The sequence below is a fragment of the Belonocnema kinseyi genome, chromosome 1 (assembly GCF_010883055.1).
Source record: "Belonocnema kinseyi isolate 2016_QV_RU_SX_M_011 chromosome 1, B_treatae_v1, whole genome shotgun sequence".
NCBI classification, from domain to species: Eukaryota; Metazoa; Arthropoda; class Insecta; order Hymenoptera; family Cynipidae; genus Belonocnema; species Belonocnema kinseyi.
The window spans coordinates 82592429-82612954 of NC_046657.1; the positions used below are offsets into that span (position 1 = coordinate 82592429).

The 20526-nt window shown below is 26.4% G+C and overlaps 1 protein-coding gene across 2 annotated transcripts in view; it reads right to left on the minus strand.

Moving 5' to 3' along the window:
• The window catches only part of LOC117168445 (endoribonuclease ZC3H12A-like), an 80850-nt gene that overhangs the window by 16655 nt on the left and 43669 nt on the right, over positions 1-20526 (minus strand). For both annotated transcript variants that reach the window (XM_033354100.1, XM_033354108.1), the window contains exon 2: positions 434-671. In XM_033354100.1, coding sequence (XP_033209991.1) covers positions 434-671 — 238 coding nt within the window. The remainder of the gene's footprint in view (positions 1-433; positions 672-20526) is intronic.

A 20526-nucleotide genomic window follows, 5' to 3' on the forward strand; every position in this document is an offset into this window, starting at 1 on the left:
CTTTTATTGTACTGAACTATTTGATAGTAAATTCGTTTTTTTTCATCAATTTTTCAAACTGAAAATTTACCTATTCTTTTTTTGGTTGCTAATTGATCGAGTTTAGATGAAATTGTTAATTATGTTTCCAATAAGGAAATTTTTTCCAGGATTTAATTAAAAATAACAGCAATTGTAAACGTCTTTCCAGGCTAGATGGAGCTATGAAATAGTGTTTAAAATTGAAATATTTTTCAGAAAAAAATCTTTTCCTTTAGCTCTGCTAGGAGTCGAACCCAGGTCTTATGATTGCCGGTAACGTGCAATAAGCTACTAGAGAGTGGCACCCCCCTCTCTAGTAGCTTAGTGGTAAGAGCACAATATCTTTTTTTTCAGAAAAATATTTTAATTTTGGAAACGTTCCGTTATTAGAAAAATTCAAATTTACATTTACCTGGACTCTGTATGGGGGAAGGACCCTGGACAGTGACATATTCGGCAAATTCGGCAGCGAGGGTGTCGGAGGTTGTTCTCGAGACATCAGAATGGGTCGAGGACGAAACTTGGGATTCCAATTGTGGATGGGCAGAAGACGAACCCAACGAGTCCTCGGCCTCATAATCACTATCGTAGGACGAGTCTTCTGCATCCGCCCCACTTCCGGTCCCCAGAACTGTGCAATCGACATATCTCTGCAAAAATTGAAATTTTTAATAAATTAATAATCTTGATTAAATTATAATTATTTACACACCCACAAACTCTTCCGAATAGTATTCAAAAGAGTTAAAAGTGCTCGGAGAAATTCTCACGAGCATGTGAATATGCTCGACATTTATGTGATTTGAAAATTTAATGAGTGTTTATTAGCATTTTGAATTAGGATTTGAAAAATTGTATTGTCTATTTTTATTAATAATAATGACATGATTCAAATTTCGCGGGAAAATGGATCCCTTCAAATTTGAAAGGGCGCGCTATATTTAAATGATGAAAGAAGTCAAAATAATGGAAAACATATTTTTTGCATTAAACAATGCCTTATTAGTTGAGGTTTTAAATCAAGAAGATAAATTTTTTACCTAAGAAATGACCTTTTGATTAAATTATGAATCTTTAATCAAAAATATGAATTTTTAACTAAATAGTTAGCTGAATTTTTTAAACAAATAGATTCATTTCTATCTAAAATGACTCATTTTCAACAAATTACATACATTTTCATTCAAGAAAGATAAATTTTCAACACAAATTTTTTTCATGAAAAAAAAAATAATTTTTTTATTCCAAATAGAAGAATTAAACTTTCTAGTTAAAAGAATCAATTTTGGACCAAAAAATGAATTATCAACAAAACAATTCAATTTTAAAACCAAAGATGACTTTTGTACACAAAAAAACAGTTTGAATAGAATATATCGATTTTAAACTAAAAAAGATAATTTTTCAAACTAGAACTAGAGTAGTTTAATTTTCATTTGAAAAAGTAGATTTTAAGCAAAAAAACGAGTTTTCAGCAAAATTAATTCAATTTTAACTAAAAATATCAATTTTCAAACAAAAATTGAATAATTGCACGTTTAGTTTAAAAAATGAATTTTCAACTACATAAAAAAAAAACAGAATTTTCAGCAAAAGAAAATTAATTTTTATCAGTGATGAACTTTCAACCAAAAATATGAATTTTTGACCAAATACTGGATTTTTCAAGACAAAAGATGAATTTTCTATAAAAAGAAATTAATTATTAACTGAATATTTTTCTAAAAGAAATTAATTAATTAATTTTTAAGCAAATACGTGAATTTTAAACTAAAAAGATAAATTTTCTACAAAAATAATATGCTTAAGTTTTCAGTCGGTAAAATAAATTTTCAGCCTAAAAAAGAACGAATTTTCAACAAAGCAGTTCAATTTTCCATTACAGAAATTAATCTTTAACCAAAAAGATGAAGTTTCAACTAATGAGATTACTCTTCTATCAAAAGGCTTTTTTACCTTTTTACCTCAAACAGAGCATTTTTCAACTGAAAATATAAAAATTAAATTTGCAGTATGAAACTTAATTTTGAATAAAATCAAAGTCAATTTTCAACTAAAAAGTATAATTATCGAGCAAGAAGATCCAATTTCTATTTAAAAAAATACATTTTCAAAAAAAAATGAAAAAAACTCATTTTTAACCAAAAAAAAAAAAAACAATTTTCAACCAATAAGATGACATTTCTACAAAAATAGACGCAGTTTTGACAAAGTACCTGAATTTTAAACAAAATGTTTAATTTTGTTAAGGAATTTTGAACCCAAAATAGGAATTAGGCACCAAGAAGCTTAAATATTCTCCCAAAAATTTGAATTTTCAATAAAATACAGGAATTTTGAGCCAAATATGTATTTGAATTTTCTAGTTAAGCAGATAAATTTTGAACCATGTATGTAAGAACTCAATTTTCAGTTAAAAAGATTAATTTTCCACTAGAAAACATAATTTCAAGAGAATAATTAAATTTGGAAAAAAAGGTTTTGTACTAAAATTATGAATTATCGAAAAAACAAATTAATTTTTAACAAAGCAGTTCCACTTCCAACTAAGTACTTGAATTTTCAACCAAAAGGGATGAGTTCTCATCGAAAAATGTGATATTTGATATTTCAACCAAAAAGAATTTTAATTTTATACCAAGAATAGTTGAATTCCACCAAAAATGATGAGTTTTCAACAGAAGAGTTTGAATCCTTAACGAAAAAAAGATTAATTTGCAACCGAATAGTTGCGATTTTTAATCATAATAATAAAATTAACTTGAACTTTAGTTTTTCGAAAATTCCCAAACTCTACCAGGTTTTTCCTGACATTCTCTGACTTTCTGAAATTACCTGATATGTCGCAACTCTATAATTTAAAACAGCATATGTTTATTTCACTCTAGAATGTTTTTGTAAAAATATATATAGTAATTATGATATATATTTGTTTAAACAATAAATGCTTTAAATTTTCTTAAATGCTCTATAAATGCCCTGTTGGAGCTTAAATGCTGAGCATATTCTTGAAGGCATTTGCTCAAAATAAATTCTTAAGCATTTAAGAACTCTACTTTCGCATTTAATAATTAAAATAATCAATTTTGAATCTCGCGCCTAACTAGGGAAAAACTTACTTCGGCGCGAAATTCCAAGTTATGAATTTGCTTAAATGAATAATTCAAAAATTAAAAGTCATTTGATTAAATCATGCTTATTTAATAATCAGTTTCCCTGAACTAGTTTCTCAGGTGATGGGGGGGATATAGATTAAATCTTGTGTGAAGCTGAGACCGTGATATCGTCCTTGTATCTACCCTATCTTGCGGTTCTTATCGACAAGATATAGAGATTTCATGTAAAGAAAGTGCCCCTCTGCAGACTTTGCAAATCTAAGAGAATAAACATGCAGTTTCAAATTTATGGCTTCAGATACGAAATTTCTCGTTCAATCGCAATTATTCTTAGAATTTAATTAATCACACACCATTGTTAAATACATGAATAAAAATGGCAGATATATTCCAATCAGCACTTTTCAGAATAACGGATTTACAATTATCGTTATCAACTCAGGTATAATTTAAAAATAATAAAATTAATAATTAGCAAATAAAAATATTAATTCTTGCAAGTATCAAATGATTGACTTTTCAAATATTCAATGTCGATGTTTGCAATTCTATCGAATACGGTTGACTATTCGACTGGCATAAACCTCTTTGTTAATTGGATTACTCTCAATCAAATTGGATTTATTGACTAAAGATAAAAAATTATACATTCTAATAAAAAAGAAGTGTCGCTTGCTTCAAGCTATCATTAAAATCCAGTTATGTAAATGAAAAATCGCTACAAAGAAAAGATTAAAATGTGTCCTTGAAGTGAAATTATTTCCATTTGAACGTTAAGTATGAAAAAAAATTAATGCCATTCAGCACGAGAGTCGAAATTCGACCGGGATAACCTTTTCGTGTGAAGATGAACGAAATATGCAAATTTTGCCTGACTTATCTTCCTTCATCCAATTCAACGTCTACAGTCTAAGGTCACTTTTGCATAATCTGGTAGCATCAATAATTCACTTTCTAAGTATATTACGTGTCCTGCACGAAAAATCGTTTCTCGATACTTTCTTGCTCTTTACTTCTGATTGTAAAAAAATTTTCCCAAAGTCGACTCAAGCACGACAAATGAACAATAAATTGAAATAGAAAGTGGGTACAATCACTAATCGAGCTAAAGTTTATTTTTTCCCAATTAGATTATTTATTTCTTTTGAATAAAATCGAATTAATACAAATTTCAATTAAATACTTTAAAAAATTGATGTTCATTAATTATTTGCAAATAAGAGAGTGAGTAATTTGTGACTTTAAATGGGACATAATTCTCTCTGGTAGACGGATGTAACCATCAGAGGAGATCCAGGTGAAAGTAGCCAGGGCGAGACGGAGATATCAGGGTCGGCAGTTCTGCAGGTTGTATATCGTCCCTGCAACAGGTGTTCACAGAAAAATCGACACCTCAATTTGTCATTCTCCTTAATTTTCAGCCGCAATTTTCCCGTTTTATTACATTTTTACAGCAAAAAATAATATTAAATTATTATTACATACTTTCATTCTTAAAACAAATAAGTGTAATAGATTCATTTAATCAATATTTTATAATAACAAGGAAACTAAAACCGTAATCAAATATTAAAATTTTGAATTTCGCGCCAAATAAACGGATTAGTCGGAACCTATTCCACTCGATTGTTTTCTGCGAACTTTAAAATTTTAAATATAAAGATTTCTGCAAATTTTAATGTCCACACTGCAGCAGGTGTTGACAAAAAATCTAAAAACCTCAGTCCTAATTTTCCAATTTCAGTACATTTATTATAACCAAAAATAATATTAAATTATTATTAAATACTTTTATTCTTGAAACAAATACTTGTAATATATTCATTTGATGAATTGTATATAATAACAAGGCAACTGTAACCGCAATCAAATATTCATATTTTAAATTTTGCGCCAAATAAGAGGATTGGTGGGAGCGAAAACCAATCGATTGTTTTAGCGCGAATTTTTAAATAGAAATGGTTCAGCTAATTGCATGCCGACACTGCAACAGGTGTCCACAAAAAATCCAGACAACTTCATTTTTCATTCCGCTTATTTTCAGTCCCAATTTTCCCGTCTCATTATATTTTTTAGGAGAAAAAATAATATTTAATTACTATTACTATCATTTTTAAGACAAATAATTGTAATAGATTCATTTAATCCATTTTGCATAATGACAAGGCAACTAGAATAAAAATCAAATATTTAAATTTTGAATTTTGCGTTAAACAAGAACATTGGTCACAGAGAAAACCAATCGATTGTTTTGGCGCCAATTTTTTAATTTAAAAACTTTTAATAGAAAGGGTTCTGCAAGTTGCATATCGACCGGCCCCCTGCCTCGACCGTGTAGTTTTCTTACGATTCGGAGGGGAAATGTTTGTCAAACTAAGCCAACAGATGGCATCACAAAACGTAGGTCTGCCTTTTTCATTGAATTGCATTAAGAAAAAGCAAAAATAATTAAAAACGTGATGCTGTTTGCAAATAAACAAAAAAGAATATATGAAAAAATAAGAGTAACTATTGCTAATTATTTCACAAAAGAAAGTCATGAAAATATGTAGTTTAATATGAATGAAATTTAATTTTGAGATACATTTTGAAAGGAGTTCAAACTTTATATTTTTGTGATTTATTTTGCTCATATTATTGATTTTATTATTTGTTAAAGTTAAACAAAATTATTTTTTGTTGAAATTATTAATGTAGCTAATGAAAACATTGATAATATTTAAGACTTCAATGAAAATAATATTTAAAACATATATATGATCAGAAGAATTAATGAAAAATATATTACTTATATCCAATGTAAATATAATAATAATTAGAATATGTAAGACTACAACTTAAATTGCAAAGTAAAGAATCTTTGTTCCTTTAAGATCTTATAAATTTCAGGTTTTGAAGGAAATATTTGTAAAAAGTAGTGGTGATTGTAATTAAAATGTTTGAGGGAATGATTTGGAAAAAAGTCATTGCCACGAATGTTAAATGAGAAAATGGGTTTAATATAATTTATATATTTATTTTAATTGAACCAAACATCATATATACATTTATACAGTTCAATAATCTATTTGTTTCTTAATCTTGAAAGCTTTTTTCTCGCTGCATTCAGCCCCTAATAATTTTATTTAAAAATTTAAATTTAAAGGAGATTTTGAATTAAATAGTTAATTATATTATTGCAAACCTTATTTCTAAAATAAACAGACTATAAGCTATTAAAATCTATAAACAAACGTCCTGTACTCATGACGCACAGTTGGAGGAAATGCACTTTTTTCATTCAAAAATGTCCAGAGCCTTCAAATTTCTTGCTATTTTGAATTTTTCTGTTTTTAATTAAAGATCATTAAGTTCTATAGATCTCGACTCTCCGAAATGTTGTCTACTCTCTTTTTTTATTAATAATTTTTCTAGTCAAAGTATGAGCAAAGTCTTATTATCGGTGAAAATTTTTTTTTGCTAAAAGTGCTTCCCAATAATGTAGGAATGACATTTAATAACAAAAATAATTTAAAAGTTTATAATAACCACTGTGATAAACAATTTTTGTGTCAAAATATTAGAATTTTATATTTTTCCAATTATAATTGCCTTCAATGGCCAGAACGATTTCAGGTATTCCTTAAAATAATAAATATTTGATAATATTTGATAAAATATAAAAATTAAAATTTTTGTATACAAATTAGATAAACAAATTTAAAATGTTTGCCCTTTCGCATAGAAAAATTTTTTGGCACTGGAAATGTTTTAAGCTATTGGACGAATGACTGCTAGTCACACATATATTAGAAGAGTTAACAATAACCACTGTTATTAACAACTCTTGTGAGAAAATATTTAAACTTAAGGTTTTATCAAATGTAAATTTTCTTTGATGGCCAAGTCGGTGGTTTATTGTCAAAAGATTTTGTACTGAGTGAATCTTAGCATGCAGTGTTATGATTCATTTCCAATCTATTACGATTGAAAATCCTACTTTTTCCGAGTGATACTGCCAAAATTGGGACATTTTTTATGTAAATTGTTTATAAACATGTAAGTTGTTATATTCCACTAAATATGATCAAAGATACTATTTTTAGGAATATCCGTAGCCACTGTAGTGATTAAAGAAAATAAAAATGTTGATAAAACCTTATATTTGAATATTTTGTCACGAGAATTATTCATAACAATGGTTATTGTTAACTTCTCACACATTTGTGTGCCTAGCAGTTATTCGCCCAACAGCTTAAAATAATTCTAATGTAAAAAAAAATTCGATGCGAAAGGACCAAAATTTTGAATTACTTTATCTAATGTATTTAAAAAAATTTAAATTGTTATGCTTTATCAAATATTATTAAATATTTATTGTTTCAGGGAATACCTGAAGTCCTTCTGGCGCTTGAAGGAAATAATAATTTGAAAAATCTCAAATTATAATATTTTGCCATAAGAATTGTTTATAACAATAATTATTATAAACTTTTAAATCATTTTTGTTATTAAATGTAATTCCTACATTAATGTGGAGCACTTTTAGCACCAAAAAATTGTACAAATAATAAGACTATTTGTTAATTTGTTTATCAAATTTGTTTCCAACAAATAAATGGAATGATAAACAAATTATTTGTATTTTATGAGAATAATATTAAATCCACTTTCTCATTTATTAGTTTTTTCATTAACTTTTTACCAAATTATTCCCTCAATATACAATATAAGTCATATATTTTTGATTAATTCTTCTGATCATGTATATGTTTTAAATATTTTTGTCATTGAGGTCTTTAATATTATTAATTTTTTCATTAGCTGCATTAATAATTTTAACAAAAACTAATTTTCTTTAACGTTAACAAATAATAAAATCAATAATATGAGCAAAATAAATCACAAAAATATAAAGTTCGGATTGCTTTCAAAGTGTATCTCAAAATTAAATTTTATTCATATTAAACTACATATTTTCATGACTTTTTCTTTTTTTAAATAATTAGTAATAGTTAAGACTTATTTTTTCATCTATTTTTGTTTTGTTTTGTTTATTTGGAAACAGCATGAAGTTTTTAATTATTTTTGCTTTTTCTTAATGCAATTCAATTAAAAAGACAGACCTACTTTTTGTGGTGCCATCTGTTGGATTAGTTTAACTGACAATTCCCCTCCGGATCGTAAGAAAACAGAAAAGTGGGGCGATGCATGGGGCTGATATCGACACTGTAATGGGCGTCCACAAATAGATCGAGACACCACAATTGGTTAGCCCTCACTTTTCAGATATAATTTTCCCATTTCATTCCATTTTTATAACAAAGAAAAATATTATAGTATAATCATAAAGCAACGGAAACCTAAGGATATCTTTTCACGGAGACCTGTTTTTAATTATAATCGTTGAATTAGTTTGACACATCGAGTTCTTTACTAGGTTATTAACCAATCAAATTTGCCATAAACCAACAAAGTGCCGAGAAATGAATCCTAGGAAAAATATTAATTTCGTGATTAATTCAAAACAGGCCTTCGTGAAAAGATACCCTAAGTCTAATATTTAAATTTTGGATTTCGCGCTAAACTAGAGGATACGTCAAAGCGACCACCAATCGATTGTTTTGGCGCGAATTTTGAAATTGTTAAATTTAAAATAGAAAGGGAGAGTGCAGAATTGATAGAAAAATAATGAAACTTTGCAGATAATACATAATTGTAGAAATGAAAGTGGATAGAAGTAATATCGAAAAATAAAAAACTGACAATTTTCTTGGAAGACAAAGCGATTGTTGGAAGGGTCGTATATCAGTTTTGACAAACGAGCGAGGCTTTTCTCGCCTTTTGAGTTGTGAATTCTGAACGGTAAAGCGGTGTAAGACTCTAGTTAGTATGAAATAGGCGACATGACAACTATAAGAATACGATCGTCATTCACAACTCGTATTCGCGAGGATTATGAGACGAGAGTAGAGTAAAGTCGAAGGTCGCTCATGCCCTATTAACGCAAATCTGTGCTCACGACCGGAACAGACTAATCCATCGACATTCTCGATCCGTGCCAATTAGCAGTCAATAGTCGCAGAAAAATCGAAGATGGAATAAAGGTATTAAAAACGGCATGAAATTCAATAAAAATTCAAAGAAAATCGGAATTTCGGATTTTATGCTTCAAAAATAATTTCTAAAACTGTGTTATGTATATTTTTCATAACACATGCATGACTTCAGCTGTTTTCAATACGGATTCCGTGGGGCTCTGGTTACACTTTCCAGTCCCTAAGGAGTAAAACGTGACGTCAGAGGTGAATAATTAAAATTATCAAGCGATCTGTGATCGCAGTGACAGATTCTCTGACAGATTAGATTAACGCGAAGCGATAAGTTACTACAAACCACCGTTAGTTTATTTTCAACATATTTGGTAATTTATAATTAAACTAAATTTTTGGTAATTTATAAACTTACCACAATTTTCCAACTCTCTCGCAGACGAAGTTTCGAAGCGAAAAGTTAAGATAATTTACAGATAAATGACCATGAAATCCCATAAATTACCTTAATTTACCAACAATTTCCGGAAATATTGAAAGATTTTTTATATAAACTTGCCATAAAGTTTTGCATTAATTTTTATATTTTTAATTTACCATATGTTTCTAAAATGTTCGGTAATTTATAAATTTAACACAAATTTCCAACCCTTAGTACCAAATCAATAAGTTACCGTTACCGTATTTATGAAATTATAAAAATTTTTGGATTATTTAAATTTCCATAAGTTTCTAAAATCTGTGGTTATTAATAACTTCCCGATATTTTTGGTAATTTATCATTTTACCACTTTCGCAAATTACCTCAACTTACTTGCAATTTTTGGAAATAATCCAAACATTTGGGTATACATTTTCGAAATAAATGGTAATTCATAAATTTATTACCACACATTTTCTTAATTTTTGGTAATTTATAAATTTACCATAAGTTTCCTACATTTTTTCTAATTTATAGGTTTAGCACAAATTTACAACCCTTTGTACCAAATTAAATAAAATACCCTTATCAACAATAAATTACCAAAATTTTTAGAAAATAGGCGACATTTTCTTTAAATTTCAGTAAATTTCTAAAATTTTTGACAATTCATAAATTTACCAAATTTTTGGTCATTCATAAAATTACTGAATTTTTGGTAATTTATCATTCTCAAACTATCTTGATCAACGCCAAGCAACAATTTATTCAAACTTATTGATAAATTACCATAAATTACCTGAAATTTCTAGACTTTTTTATATACTCTACAATCTACATTTTCGTGAGTTTCCAAACATTTTTAAAATATAAAAAACTTAAAATTTCAGAAAACTTTTAAAAGATATTCGTAATTTATTGTGCCATACATTTTCAAAAATTTTAGTCATTTATAAATTTACCAAAAATTTCCAAAATTTGTTATAATTAATAAATTTACCACCAACTTATAACCCTCTGTATCGATTTTTATTAAATTTTGTTGATTTAATATCTAATTATAATCTAATAATCGATATTTTCAATTCAAATAGATTGAATAGTAGTAAAATCGTCTAAAATAAAAACTAATCAGAAAAAAACGAAGGCAGACCGACACTAATCAAAATAATCGATTTTTAGTCGATAGTAATCGAAAATTATCATTTTTTTGATTACATATTAATGAAAAAAATTATTTTGAGTCGGAAACAATTGAAATAATTGATTTTGGAACAATATTGCTAAAAAACATCAATTTATATCAATCAAAATTAAAAATTTCGCTTTTAAATCAAAAATTTAAATAATGTTTTTAATGAATATAAATTGTTAGACTTCATTTTTAATCGAGAATAATCGAATTAGTAAAATAATCGAACGATTGACAGTCCAGTTTCGCTGTCGAATATCGATTCATATTTCATAAGACATTATTATTTTTCGTCTCTTAATTGTAATTAATTATTCTTATTGAAGGTCGACTATTTCGATTAGTATCGTTCTTAATCAATTGGTATGGATTTTTTTCGATTATTCTCGACTTGGAACAGAATATATCGATTACTAGCAAATCAAAGTAGATTGGTTTGAAAAATCTGAACAAAAACCTTTTGTTACTATTATTTTGACTCAACCAACGTAGGCAACTACCTACGATTTACATCAATTTAAAATCGAATTTTTATCTCTTCAAAACTGATTTTTTTGATTATTCGCGAATAAATATCAATTGGTTTAAAAAATCAATACAAAATCTATATTATCTCACAATCTATTATTGCGAATATTTTTGATTAACCTCGACTTTTAAAGTCGATAGTATCGGCTCGAAATCGATTATTACAAAATATTACTTCTTCGATTGTTATCGAATTAAAATTAATTTTATCGATCATTTGCGAATAAAATTAAGTTAGTTCGATTGCCATCGATATAAAATCGTAAATTTAACTCGCCGAAATTCGAAATCTCCTTTTTCCATTCCAAACCTATTAATATCGACTCTTTTCTCCGTTTTTATTTGATAAAATTGGTACCAATTTCGCGGTATTGGTAACTATACCGGCGAAACTTGAAAAGGAACGACACGCCTTATGGGACGGTTAAATTATGCGATGTTTTAGATTTTTATAAGAGTTGGTCCTGAGAAGTCCTTCCGGACCAGGTAAAGAGAGAGAACCTGTTCGGGGGATCACAAAGAGGGGACCAATTTTTTCAAGATGGCGCAGGTCCTGTCTAACTAAACGTGTTCCTCAAAAGTTTTCTTATGTGTGGGAACGGATCTGCCGACCATCCACAGAACCTACTTCCCAGCTTAGAGAAAGGCTGGAATGTAGGTCCGGGATAACGATTTTCACTCGATTTTTAAGTAACGATTCTTATCGAACCGATCCTCGACACGAATTTTCCTACAATTGAAATTGAAATTTTGAAATAACAATATCAACCAACAAATTTTTATAGAATAGTTGAATTTTGATCAAAAATAGTTTAATTTTAAATCGGTTGCATTTTTAACGACAAAAGATAATATTTTTTGAAAAAATATATTTTCCACGTATTAGTTTATAAAAATGACTTTTTAAGGAAATACTTTAACTTTTAATGAAACTGTTGAATGTTTAACAAAAGTTTTTAATAAAATAGTTAAATTCTCAAAAAAACAAATGAGTTTTCAACCAAGAAGATTTATTTTCTGCCAAAAAATACAAGTTATTGGAAAAATAGTTACATTTTCAACGAAAGAGATGAATTTTGAACTGAAATGATGAATCTTCGGCCAAAAAATTAATTTTTTTAAACCAGTCTATCCTCTAAGTAATTGAATTTTCAATTAAGAAATATGAATGCTTAATAAAAACGGTAATTGTTCATATGTAAAACGAAGAATATTTTAAATATGAATAAAAAAGAGTTCAAATAATCCACAAAGACGAATTTTCAATTCAAGTATGTAGTTTTAGCCTAAAAAAATGATTTATCTCGAAAATATTATTTTGAATTTTCAAACAAAAAAAAATTATCAGTCAAGAATGAAAAAAAATGTTAACCAAATCATAATTTAGGAAAAAAAAATAATTTTCAATAAAAAATAAAAATTTGGAATAACTATTTCTTTGTATATAATTTTCCTACGTTTTTTAAAAAAATTCGAAAACATTTCTGAAGATTTCAGTTAGGTCGAAAAAATGTTGAAGGCACTTTTTTATTTTACAGGATTTTATGAAATTTTAGGAAGGATTGAAGTCATTTAAAAATGAATTCAGAACTTGAAATTTTTTTCTATTTTTTAGGAAATCTTTTAATGTGCGAAAATATTTGTAATACCTTAAATACTTCGAAAATTCCAAAATATTGTTTACACTAACTCAAATAATTTCTAAAATTGTAAACAATCTTTTAAAACTACAGAAAATTTCCTTAAAATTTTCTATATTTTTTCGACATTTTTATAAATGTTTAAAAATGTTTTGAAACCTTTTAAAACTTTCCTAAAAAAGGGATTTCCCCGAATATAAATTTATTTTAAATTTTTTAACAAATTTGTTTATTTGTTTCTTTGTTTATTATTAAAATGTTTACAAATATAATTTCCCTTAAAATTCTTTAAAAATTATGCAAATAATAACTTCCCTAATGCCTTCTTTCACGGAGAAACTGACTCATTCAACTTTATTATGTTTTTCGTAAAAAACATAAGCATCATTTATAGACAATAAAAATGTGTTTGCAAGAAACATGATAAAGCTGAAAAAAGTCAGTTGTTTCGTTAAAAAAGGCATTAAAGTTGGAGATTTTTAATCGAAAGTATACTTATAATCAATTTGACAATTAAAAAAAATCAAACGTGCAGGCACGGAGAATCGAACCCCCAACCTTTACTAGTCACGTAAGTTCGAGCCCTGATTAATTAGGTATTTCAAGTTGTAACACCAGGAATAGAGGATCATATACTTAAATTTTAAGTAGAAAAATGTTATTTTTTAGTAGAAAAATATTCTTTTTGTTTGAAATTTTATCTTTTTGGTTCTAAATTAATTTATTTGTTTTGATAATTCAATTATTTTGGTGGAAATTACGTCTTTTTGTTGAAAATTAATTAAATGAAAAATTAAATGTTGGATTTTTGGCTGAAAATGATCTTTTTTAGTATACAAATGAAAACCATATTGTTGAAACTTCATGTATTTTGTTGAAAATTTATATTTTTGTATTATAGAATATTACTCTTCTTTTTAAAAATGGTTGAAAAGTTACTGGTTTTTGTTCAAAATTATGTATTTTTTAACTGAATATTTAACTTCCATTTTGCTTAAAATTAACCCATTTTGTTGGAAATTATTTTTTTTTAACAGGATATTTAACTTTCATTTTATCGAAAATTTGTCTATCTGTTGAAAATTAATTCCTTTCATTAAAAATTGAACTATTTTACTGAATTCCTTTTTCATTTGCAAAATGGTTTTCACTGAAAATTAAACTATTCCATTGTTAGCTAAAATTGATCTTTTTTAATTGAAAATTCAACTATATGCTTGAAAATCTATGTATTTTGTTGAAAATTCCTATATTTTTGTGAGATATTATTCTTTTTGTTTGAAAATGATTTAAAATTCACTGATTTTGTTACAAATGTCCTTTTTTAATTAATATTTACAGCTGATTATTTAACTATTTTATTTTTGTATTAATTTCTTAAGTTGAAAATTCAATTTTTTGGATGAAAATTGTACTATGTTCATGAAACTTCTTCTTTTTTGGTTAAAAATAAATGTTTGAACAGAAAATTAAGCCATTTCATTTTTTAGTAAAAAAAATGTATCCTTTTTAATTAAAAATGTAACTACACGGTTGAAAATGTATGTCTAAATGTCTTAATTTTTTATCTATGCCATTTTTTGTTGAAAACTAAACTATTATGTTAAACATCCGCTTTTTTTGTTGCAAATTATTTATTTTTTTCAGTTGAAAAATTCGTCTTTTTTGTAGAAAACTATTTGTTTAAGAATTCATCTTTTTGGTTGAAAATTCAAATATTTTGTTGGGCCTTCGTTTTCTTTTATTGAAAAGTATTTGTATAATGAAAATTGAACTATTACCCTTAGGTTTAAAATTGATCATTTTTAGATTAATATTCATTTCTTTCGTTCAAACTTAACTATTTTGTTAAAAATTCGTTTTTCTTTTTGTTCAAAACTAAAATTTTTGTAGTTCAGAAATCGTCTTTTCAGTGGAAACTTATATATTTTTTAAATTCATGTTTTTGATTGAAATTTCACCTTTTCTGGCAAAATATTATTCTTTTTGAATGTAAACTCATTTGTTTGGTGAAAAATGTAAATATTTTTCTGAAATTCATTTTTTCTAAACTATTTGTACACTAAAAATTTAACTGTTCCATTTTTTGTTAAAAATATATCATTTTTAGTTAAAAGTACATTTATTTTATTAAAAATTGAACTATTTTTTTGAAAATTCACCTCTGTAGTTAAGAATTTTCTTAAAAATAATTTCTTCAACTCAAAATATAAAATTTGTTATCAAAAAATTTATATTATTAGTTGAAAATTTAACAATTTTGTTGAAAATTCGTTTTTTCGTTACTTGAGAATCTTCCCCTTTTAGTTAAAAATTATTATTCAGGTATGAAAATCCATCTATTTTGGTTACCGTGAAAACCCATTTTTTTCCAAGTTATTACAATAATCAAGTTTTGTTCCCTGCAATTAGTATTATTGTTTTGCTCTGGGCGTGCGGACATCTTGGATTTCCCCCACTCAACCAGAAATATCTAATTAGAAACCGATCAAACAGATATGACGTTTAATTATAAAATTCAAGTTCGAATTAACTTATTTGAAGATAGATTTTTTTAATATTAGAATTTTTTATGTAACTGGAATCAATTGGAATGTTGTAAGTTCACTCAACTCTTGGTTGTATATCGATTGCGTGAACGGCGAAGCAGAACAGCGCGTGAAATATTCAACCCGGAAGTGCCCGAGAGAACGTGACACAATAAAACAGCGAAAGTCCTAACTCGAGAATCCACAACACTTTTTCATTCGAGATTGTTTTTTGTCGAAAGTGGCAAGCTGTAAACAACTTAAGAAGATGAACCATCATCAAAAATTTAATTTTAAATGTTTCCTAATATTGGGACACAAAACTTTTATTAGCACTTTGCGGGAATTGGAAATGTCGAGATTAATAATACTACAAATTAATTTAATTCCCAAATTGGAAAATTCCCGAATTGGAAGAATTCCCGAATAATAAAATTCCCAAATACTAATATTCCCATATTGAAAAATTCCCAATAAATAAAATTCCCCAATAAATGCCAGTTACAAATTTTAGCTCTAAAGATTTCACAATATGTTACAAAGGAATATTGAAAATTTCAAGAAAATTTTTTTCAATTTCGCATCGTTTGAAAAAAAATTTATAAAAACTTTGAATTACTTCAAAATATATTTAAAAATTTTCAAACTTTTGAAAAGGTTCAACTCAAAAATTAAAAGCTTTCTGAGGATTTTGAAAGATTTTAAGAGAATACATTTTTTTCTTTAGATGTTTAGGAAAATTTTTAATGATTTTTTATTTACAAAATTTACTTTCAGAGGATATTTAAAAATATTTCCAAAAATTAAAAAATATTTCCAGAACAGTAAAAAAAGAAACTGGATTTTTAAAAATATTTTTGAAGTTTTTAAGATAATACAAACAATTCACCTGAAATCTTCAAGAAACTTTTGGAATTTTCTGGAGATACCTAGGAACATAACATTTATACATCCTTAAATCAAATAAACAAAAAAACCTAAAAAATAAATAGTTATTCGAAATTTGTATTTTTTGTTGAAAATTATTTTTGTCCTCAAATTATAATTTGTCTAAAATTATTTTTCTTTCTTTACTGACAAAATTTTATTTGAGTCAAAATTCAACAACTTTGTTAAAAATTAGTCTCTTTGGTTTGTAAATCCATCTCTTTTGATAGAAATTTCATTTTTACATTCTCATCAGAGAAGGTATTAGATTTATGTAAAATTTGACCACACCCAATTTTTGTCAAATGTCCACGTTTTGAGACCCCCTGAATCCGAAAAACAGGTTTTTACGAATATGCCTGCCTGTGTGTCTGTCTGTGAACACGACAACTTTTGAAAAAATTAATCTATTAGATTGGCCTTTGGTACACTCGTTCAGTGTCCTAAACTTAAGGTCAAGTATGTTAGCCAGCCATTTTGGATAAAAATTCAAAAAGTGGGCACATTTTGAATATTTTTGAGACCACTTTTTTCAAAATTCAAAAATTCTCTGTAGGTTATTTATGGTATTCGAAAATTCGTACAATTTATTCTGATGACTTTTTTCATAAAATCAAAAATTACCAGAGTTATAGCATTTACAAAATTCAAAAAAACACGAAAATGGACATTTTAGGCCAAATGACGCACGATATGAAAAAAAGTCAAGAGAAGAAAAATGTTGCTTTTTGAATGCCCTGCAAGATTATCATAACAACTATTTGAATTTTTTTTTAAATCAAAATTTCATTTTTCACAGCATACAAAATTATGAAAAATCCAATAATTACATTTTTTGCCAAACTATGCAAAATATGGTAAAAAATGAAGAGACAAAAATTATGCATTTGAAAAATATCTTCAAATTTGTTACCAACCAATTTTTTATAGGATGTATATTTTTGGCTCTAATCATGAAAAACATGATTAACAGTAAAAAACAAAGAAATCTGCCCGCTTCGTGGGCATATTCTAATCACAACTTTTGTCATTTAATTTCTTTTTCGTCTTGTGTGTGGGATTTCAAAAAATTTAATTAATAATTTGTTATTTTTTCATGTTAATACATCCTCATCAGAGAAGGTATTAGATTTGTGTAAAATTTGAACCCCCCTCTCAGTTTTTGTCAAAAATTCACGTTTTGAGACCCCTTGAATCCGAAAAACAGGTTTTGATACACTCTTTTAATGTCCTAAGCTAAATGCCAAGTTCGTTGGTCAGCCATTTTGGATAAAAATTCTAAAAGTTAGCGTATTTTGAAAGTTTTTGAGACCACATTGTTTCAGAATTCAAAAATTCTCTGTACCCTTATTCATATTACTTGAAAAGTAAAATGTATATTTTCGAAAGCCCTACAAGATTATCATAACAACTTTTAAAATTTTTGCGAAAAATTGATAATTCAAATTTTGATCAAACAAAAAGTAATAAAAAATTGTATTTTGTTGTCAAACTATGCAAGGTAGGAAAAAAATATGAGAAAAACATTATGCAGCCAAAAAATATCTACGAATTCGTTATTAATCACTTTTTTATAAGACACGTAGTTTTTGTTTTATTTATAAAGAAAAAAACAGTGAAAATATAAAACTTAAATTTTTCGCGACATGACACAAGCTAAGAAAAAATAAATAGATAACCATTTTTACCGAAAGTAGAGAGCAACAATTTTTATTAATGGTTTTTTATATGATTGGTAGTTTATATTTTAATCGTGAATAACAACATTAAAAATTAAAAAATTACATTTTTGGTAAAATGACACAAGATGTAAGATAAAGGTTGTTTAACGCAAAAAAGTTTTTTTAAAATACTTTCTGGATAAAACGCGTGGTTTTTGTTTTAATCGTAAAAAATAACATTATAAATAATGAAATTGACTATTTGGAGAAATGCCACAAGACTAATTAAAATATTCATAAGGGCGTATGTTCCAAAACGTAGCTACAAAATTCCCTTCGCCTATTTTTTTCATGCAACAGGCCGTTTTTTTAACTTTTAGCATATCAAATTGTAACAGTTTTTTTTTCTCCAAAAAAGCTTTTTTCTCATTTATATTTTCAAATTCAAAACATGAAAAATAAACCAAAATTATGATTCAAAGAATTAAAAGCGCACTTTCTGAATCAAGAAATTTGATACGCAACCATTCTTTAAAAAATTAAAAACGTAGAAGCTGAATAGTTTTAAGATAATATCTTATAAAATAAATATAATATTTTTAAAAAATACTGAAATGTACAATTTTCAATTAGATCAACAAAATTTTAACATAACATTTCCAAATAAAACTTATTTAAACTAACCACTTTTAAAATAAATCAGTTCTACATTTTGTACAATCATAATTCAATAAATTCAAAAATGAGTTTGAAATTAATTAGGGAAAAATTAAAGAAACTTCAAAAGAATTTGATCAAATGCCTCCAAATTTAGGGTGAGTTTTAAAGACTTCAAGATGAATGAAATAAAAACTTTATCGAATGAATAGAATTGAGTAAATTTAGAAGAATGTAAAAAAATTTAGGATAAACTATTAATAATTTAGGGTGAATTCAAAATTAATTGCACAAAATATTTTCAAATTTTTTTAAACGGGACAATGAACTTCGTCTGTTTTAATACCAATGCAAGTTACGAATTATAATAATATACATTTATGGGAATGATATAAAATTTCGGGGAATAACTCGAGCGCGAAGAACGAGATACGTGATGAGAATGTGTTCGTTAAAGTCGAAGGAGCTTTAACAAGAGAGAATTCACAATCATTAAATTACTGTTGTTGATACTTTTACCTTTAGTTTTAAATAGTCTGTACAGAAAAGTCGAGCGCGAAGCGCGAGAATAAACAGTCGCGCGCCCTAGGCGCGCTCAAGCTTGACAAAGTATTCTTTTAATTAAAATTGCAATCTTACGCTTTGAAGTAAAACTTTTTTTGTAGTGGAACATTCACCTTTTTAGTTTAAAATTCATCTCTTTGGTCGAAAATGTAACAATTTTTTTTTTAATTCGTCTTATCGATGTTCTTGACTACTTTAATAATAAGTCATTTTTGTTGTTAAAAATGTATCATTTTAGTTAAAAATTCCCCTTTTTTGGTAGCAAATAATTTGTCTTTTTTAGAAAAGACATGCATTTGGTTAAAAATTCAACTATTTGGTTGAAAATTAATTTGTTTGTTGAAAATTAATATTTTCGATTGGAAAACTTGAACTTTCGAGAAAATTTATCTTCTTTGGACAATATTTAATCTTTTTTTGGTTAAAATTACAACTAGTAAAAAAATGCTAGGTGATTCAACTATTTTGTTGAAATATGGTATTTTTATATGATTTCAAATGTTTTTGATTTAAAATAAAAAACTTTTCAAATTGACATATCATTGGATTTCAAAGAAGATTGAAAAGTTTTTAAAAATTTTAATTTATACTCGCGCTTTTTCACAAGAAATTGGTAAAGGCAAAAAAAACATTTTTGAACAATTTGAGATTACAATTTTTAGCAGGAAATCGTCGAGGAAATCAGTGATTTAAAACAAAACAAAAACATTAGGTTTAAAAAAAGACATTATATTTTAAACAAATGTTATGTTAGTGTTTTTTATCGAAAATTAATTTTTTTGATTAAAAAAATATATATTTACAACATTAGAATAATAATATGTTATTTTAGACCTTTTCATCAGGAATAGGTTTTTTCAAACAAAAATGATTAAAATTAAAAAATAAGATTTACAATTTCGAACAATTTTAATATTAAGATATAAATTTTCCTCAGTTATACACAATATTCACCTTACTTTTCTTTTCAAATATTTTAGATAATAGATACTATAAGATACAAATTTTTGTATTAAGAATATTAAGATCAATTTTATATTTTAATTAATAAATGCATTATAATAATTAGAATAATAATCACAAAAATTAATTCATTCATTAAATTGAATACCTGCAAAAAAATAAATTTATAAAAGGGATCATTTTTCTTTTGGGACCGTTCAAGGTCCAAAGAAAAAAAAATAAATTCTGTACTCAAATTATTTTACTGGTATTAAAAAGTTATAATTTATTATTTAA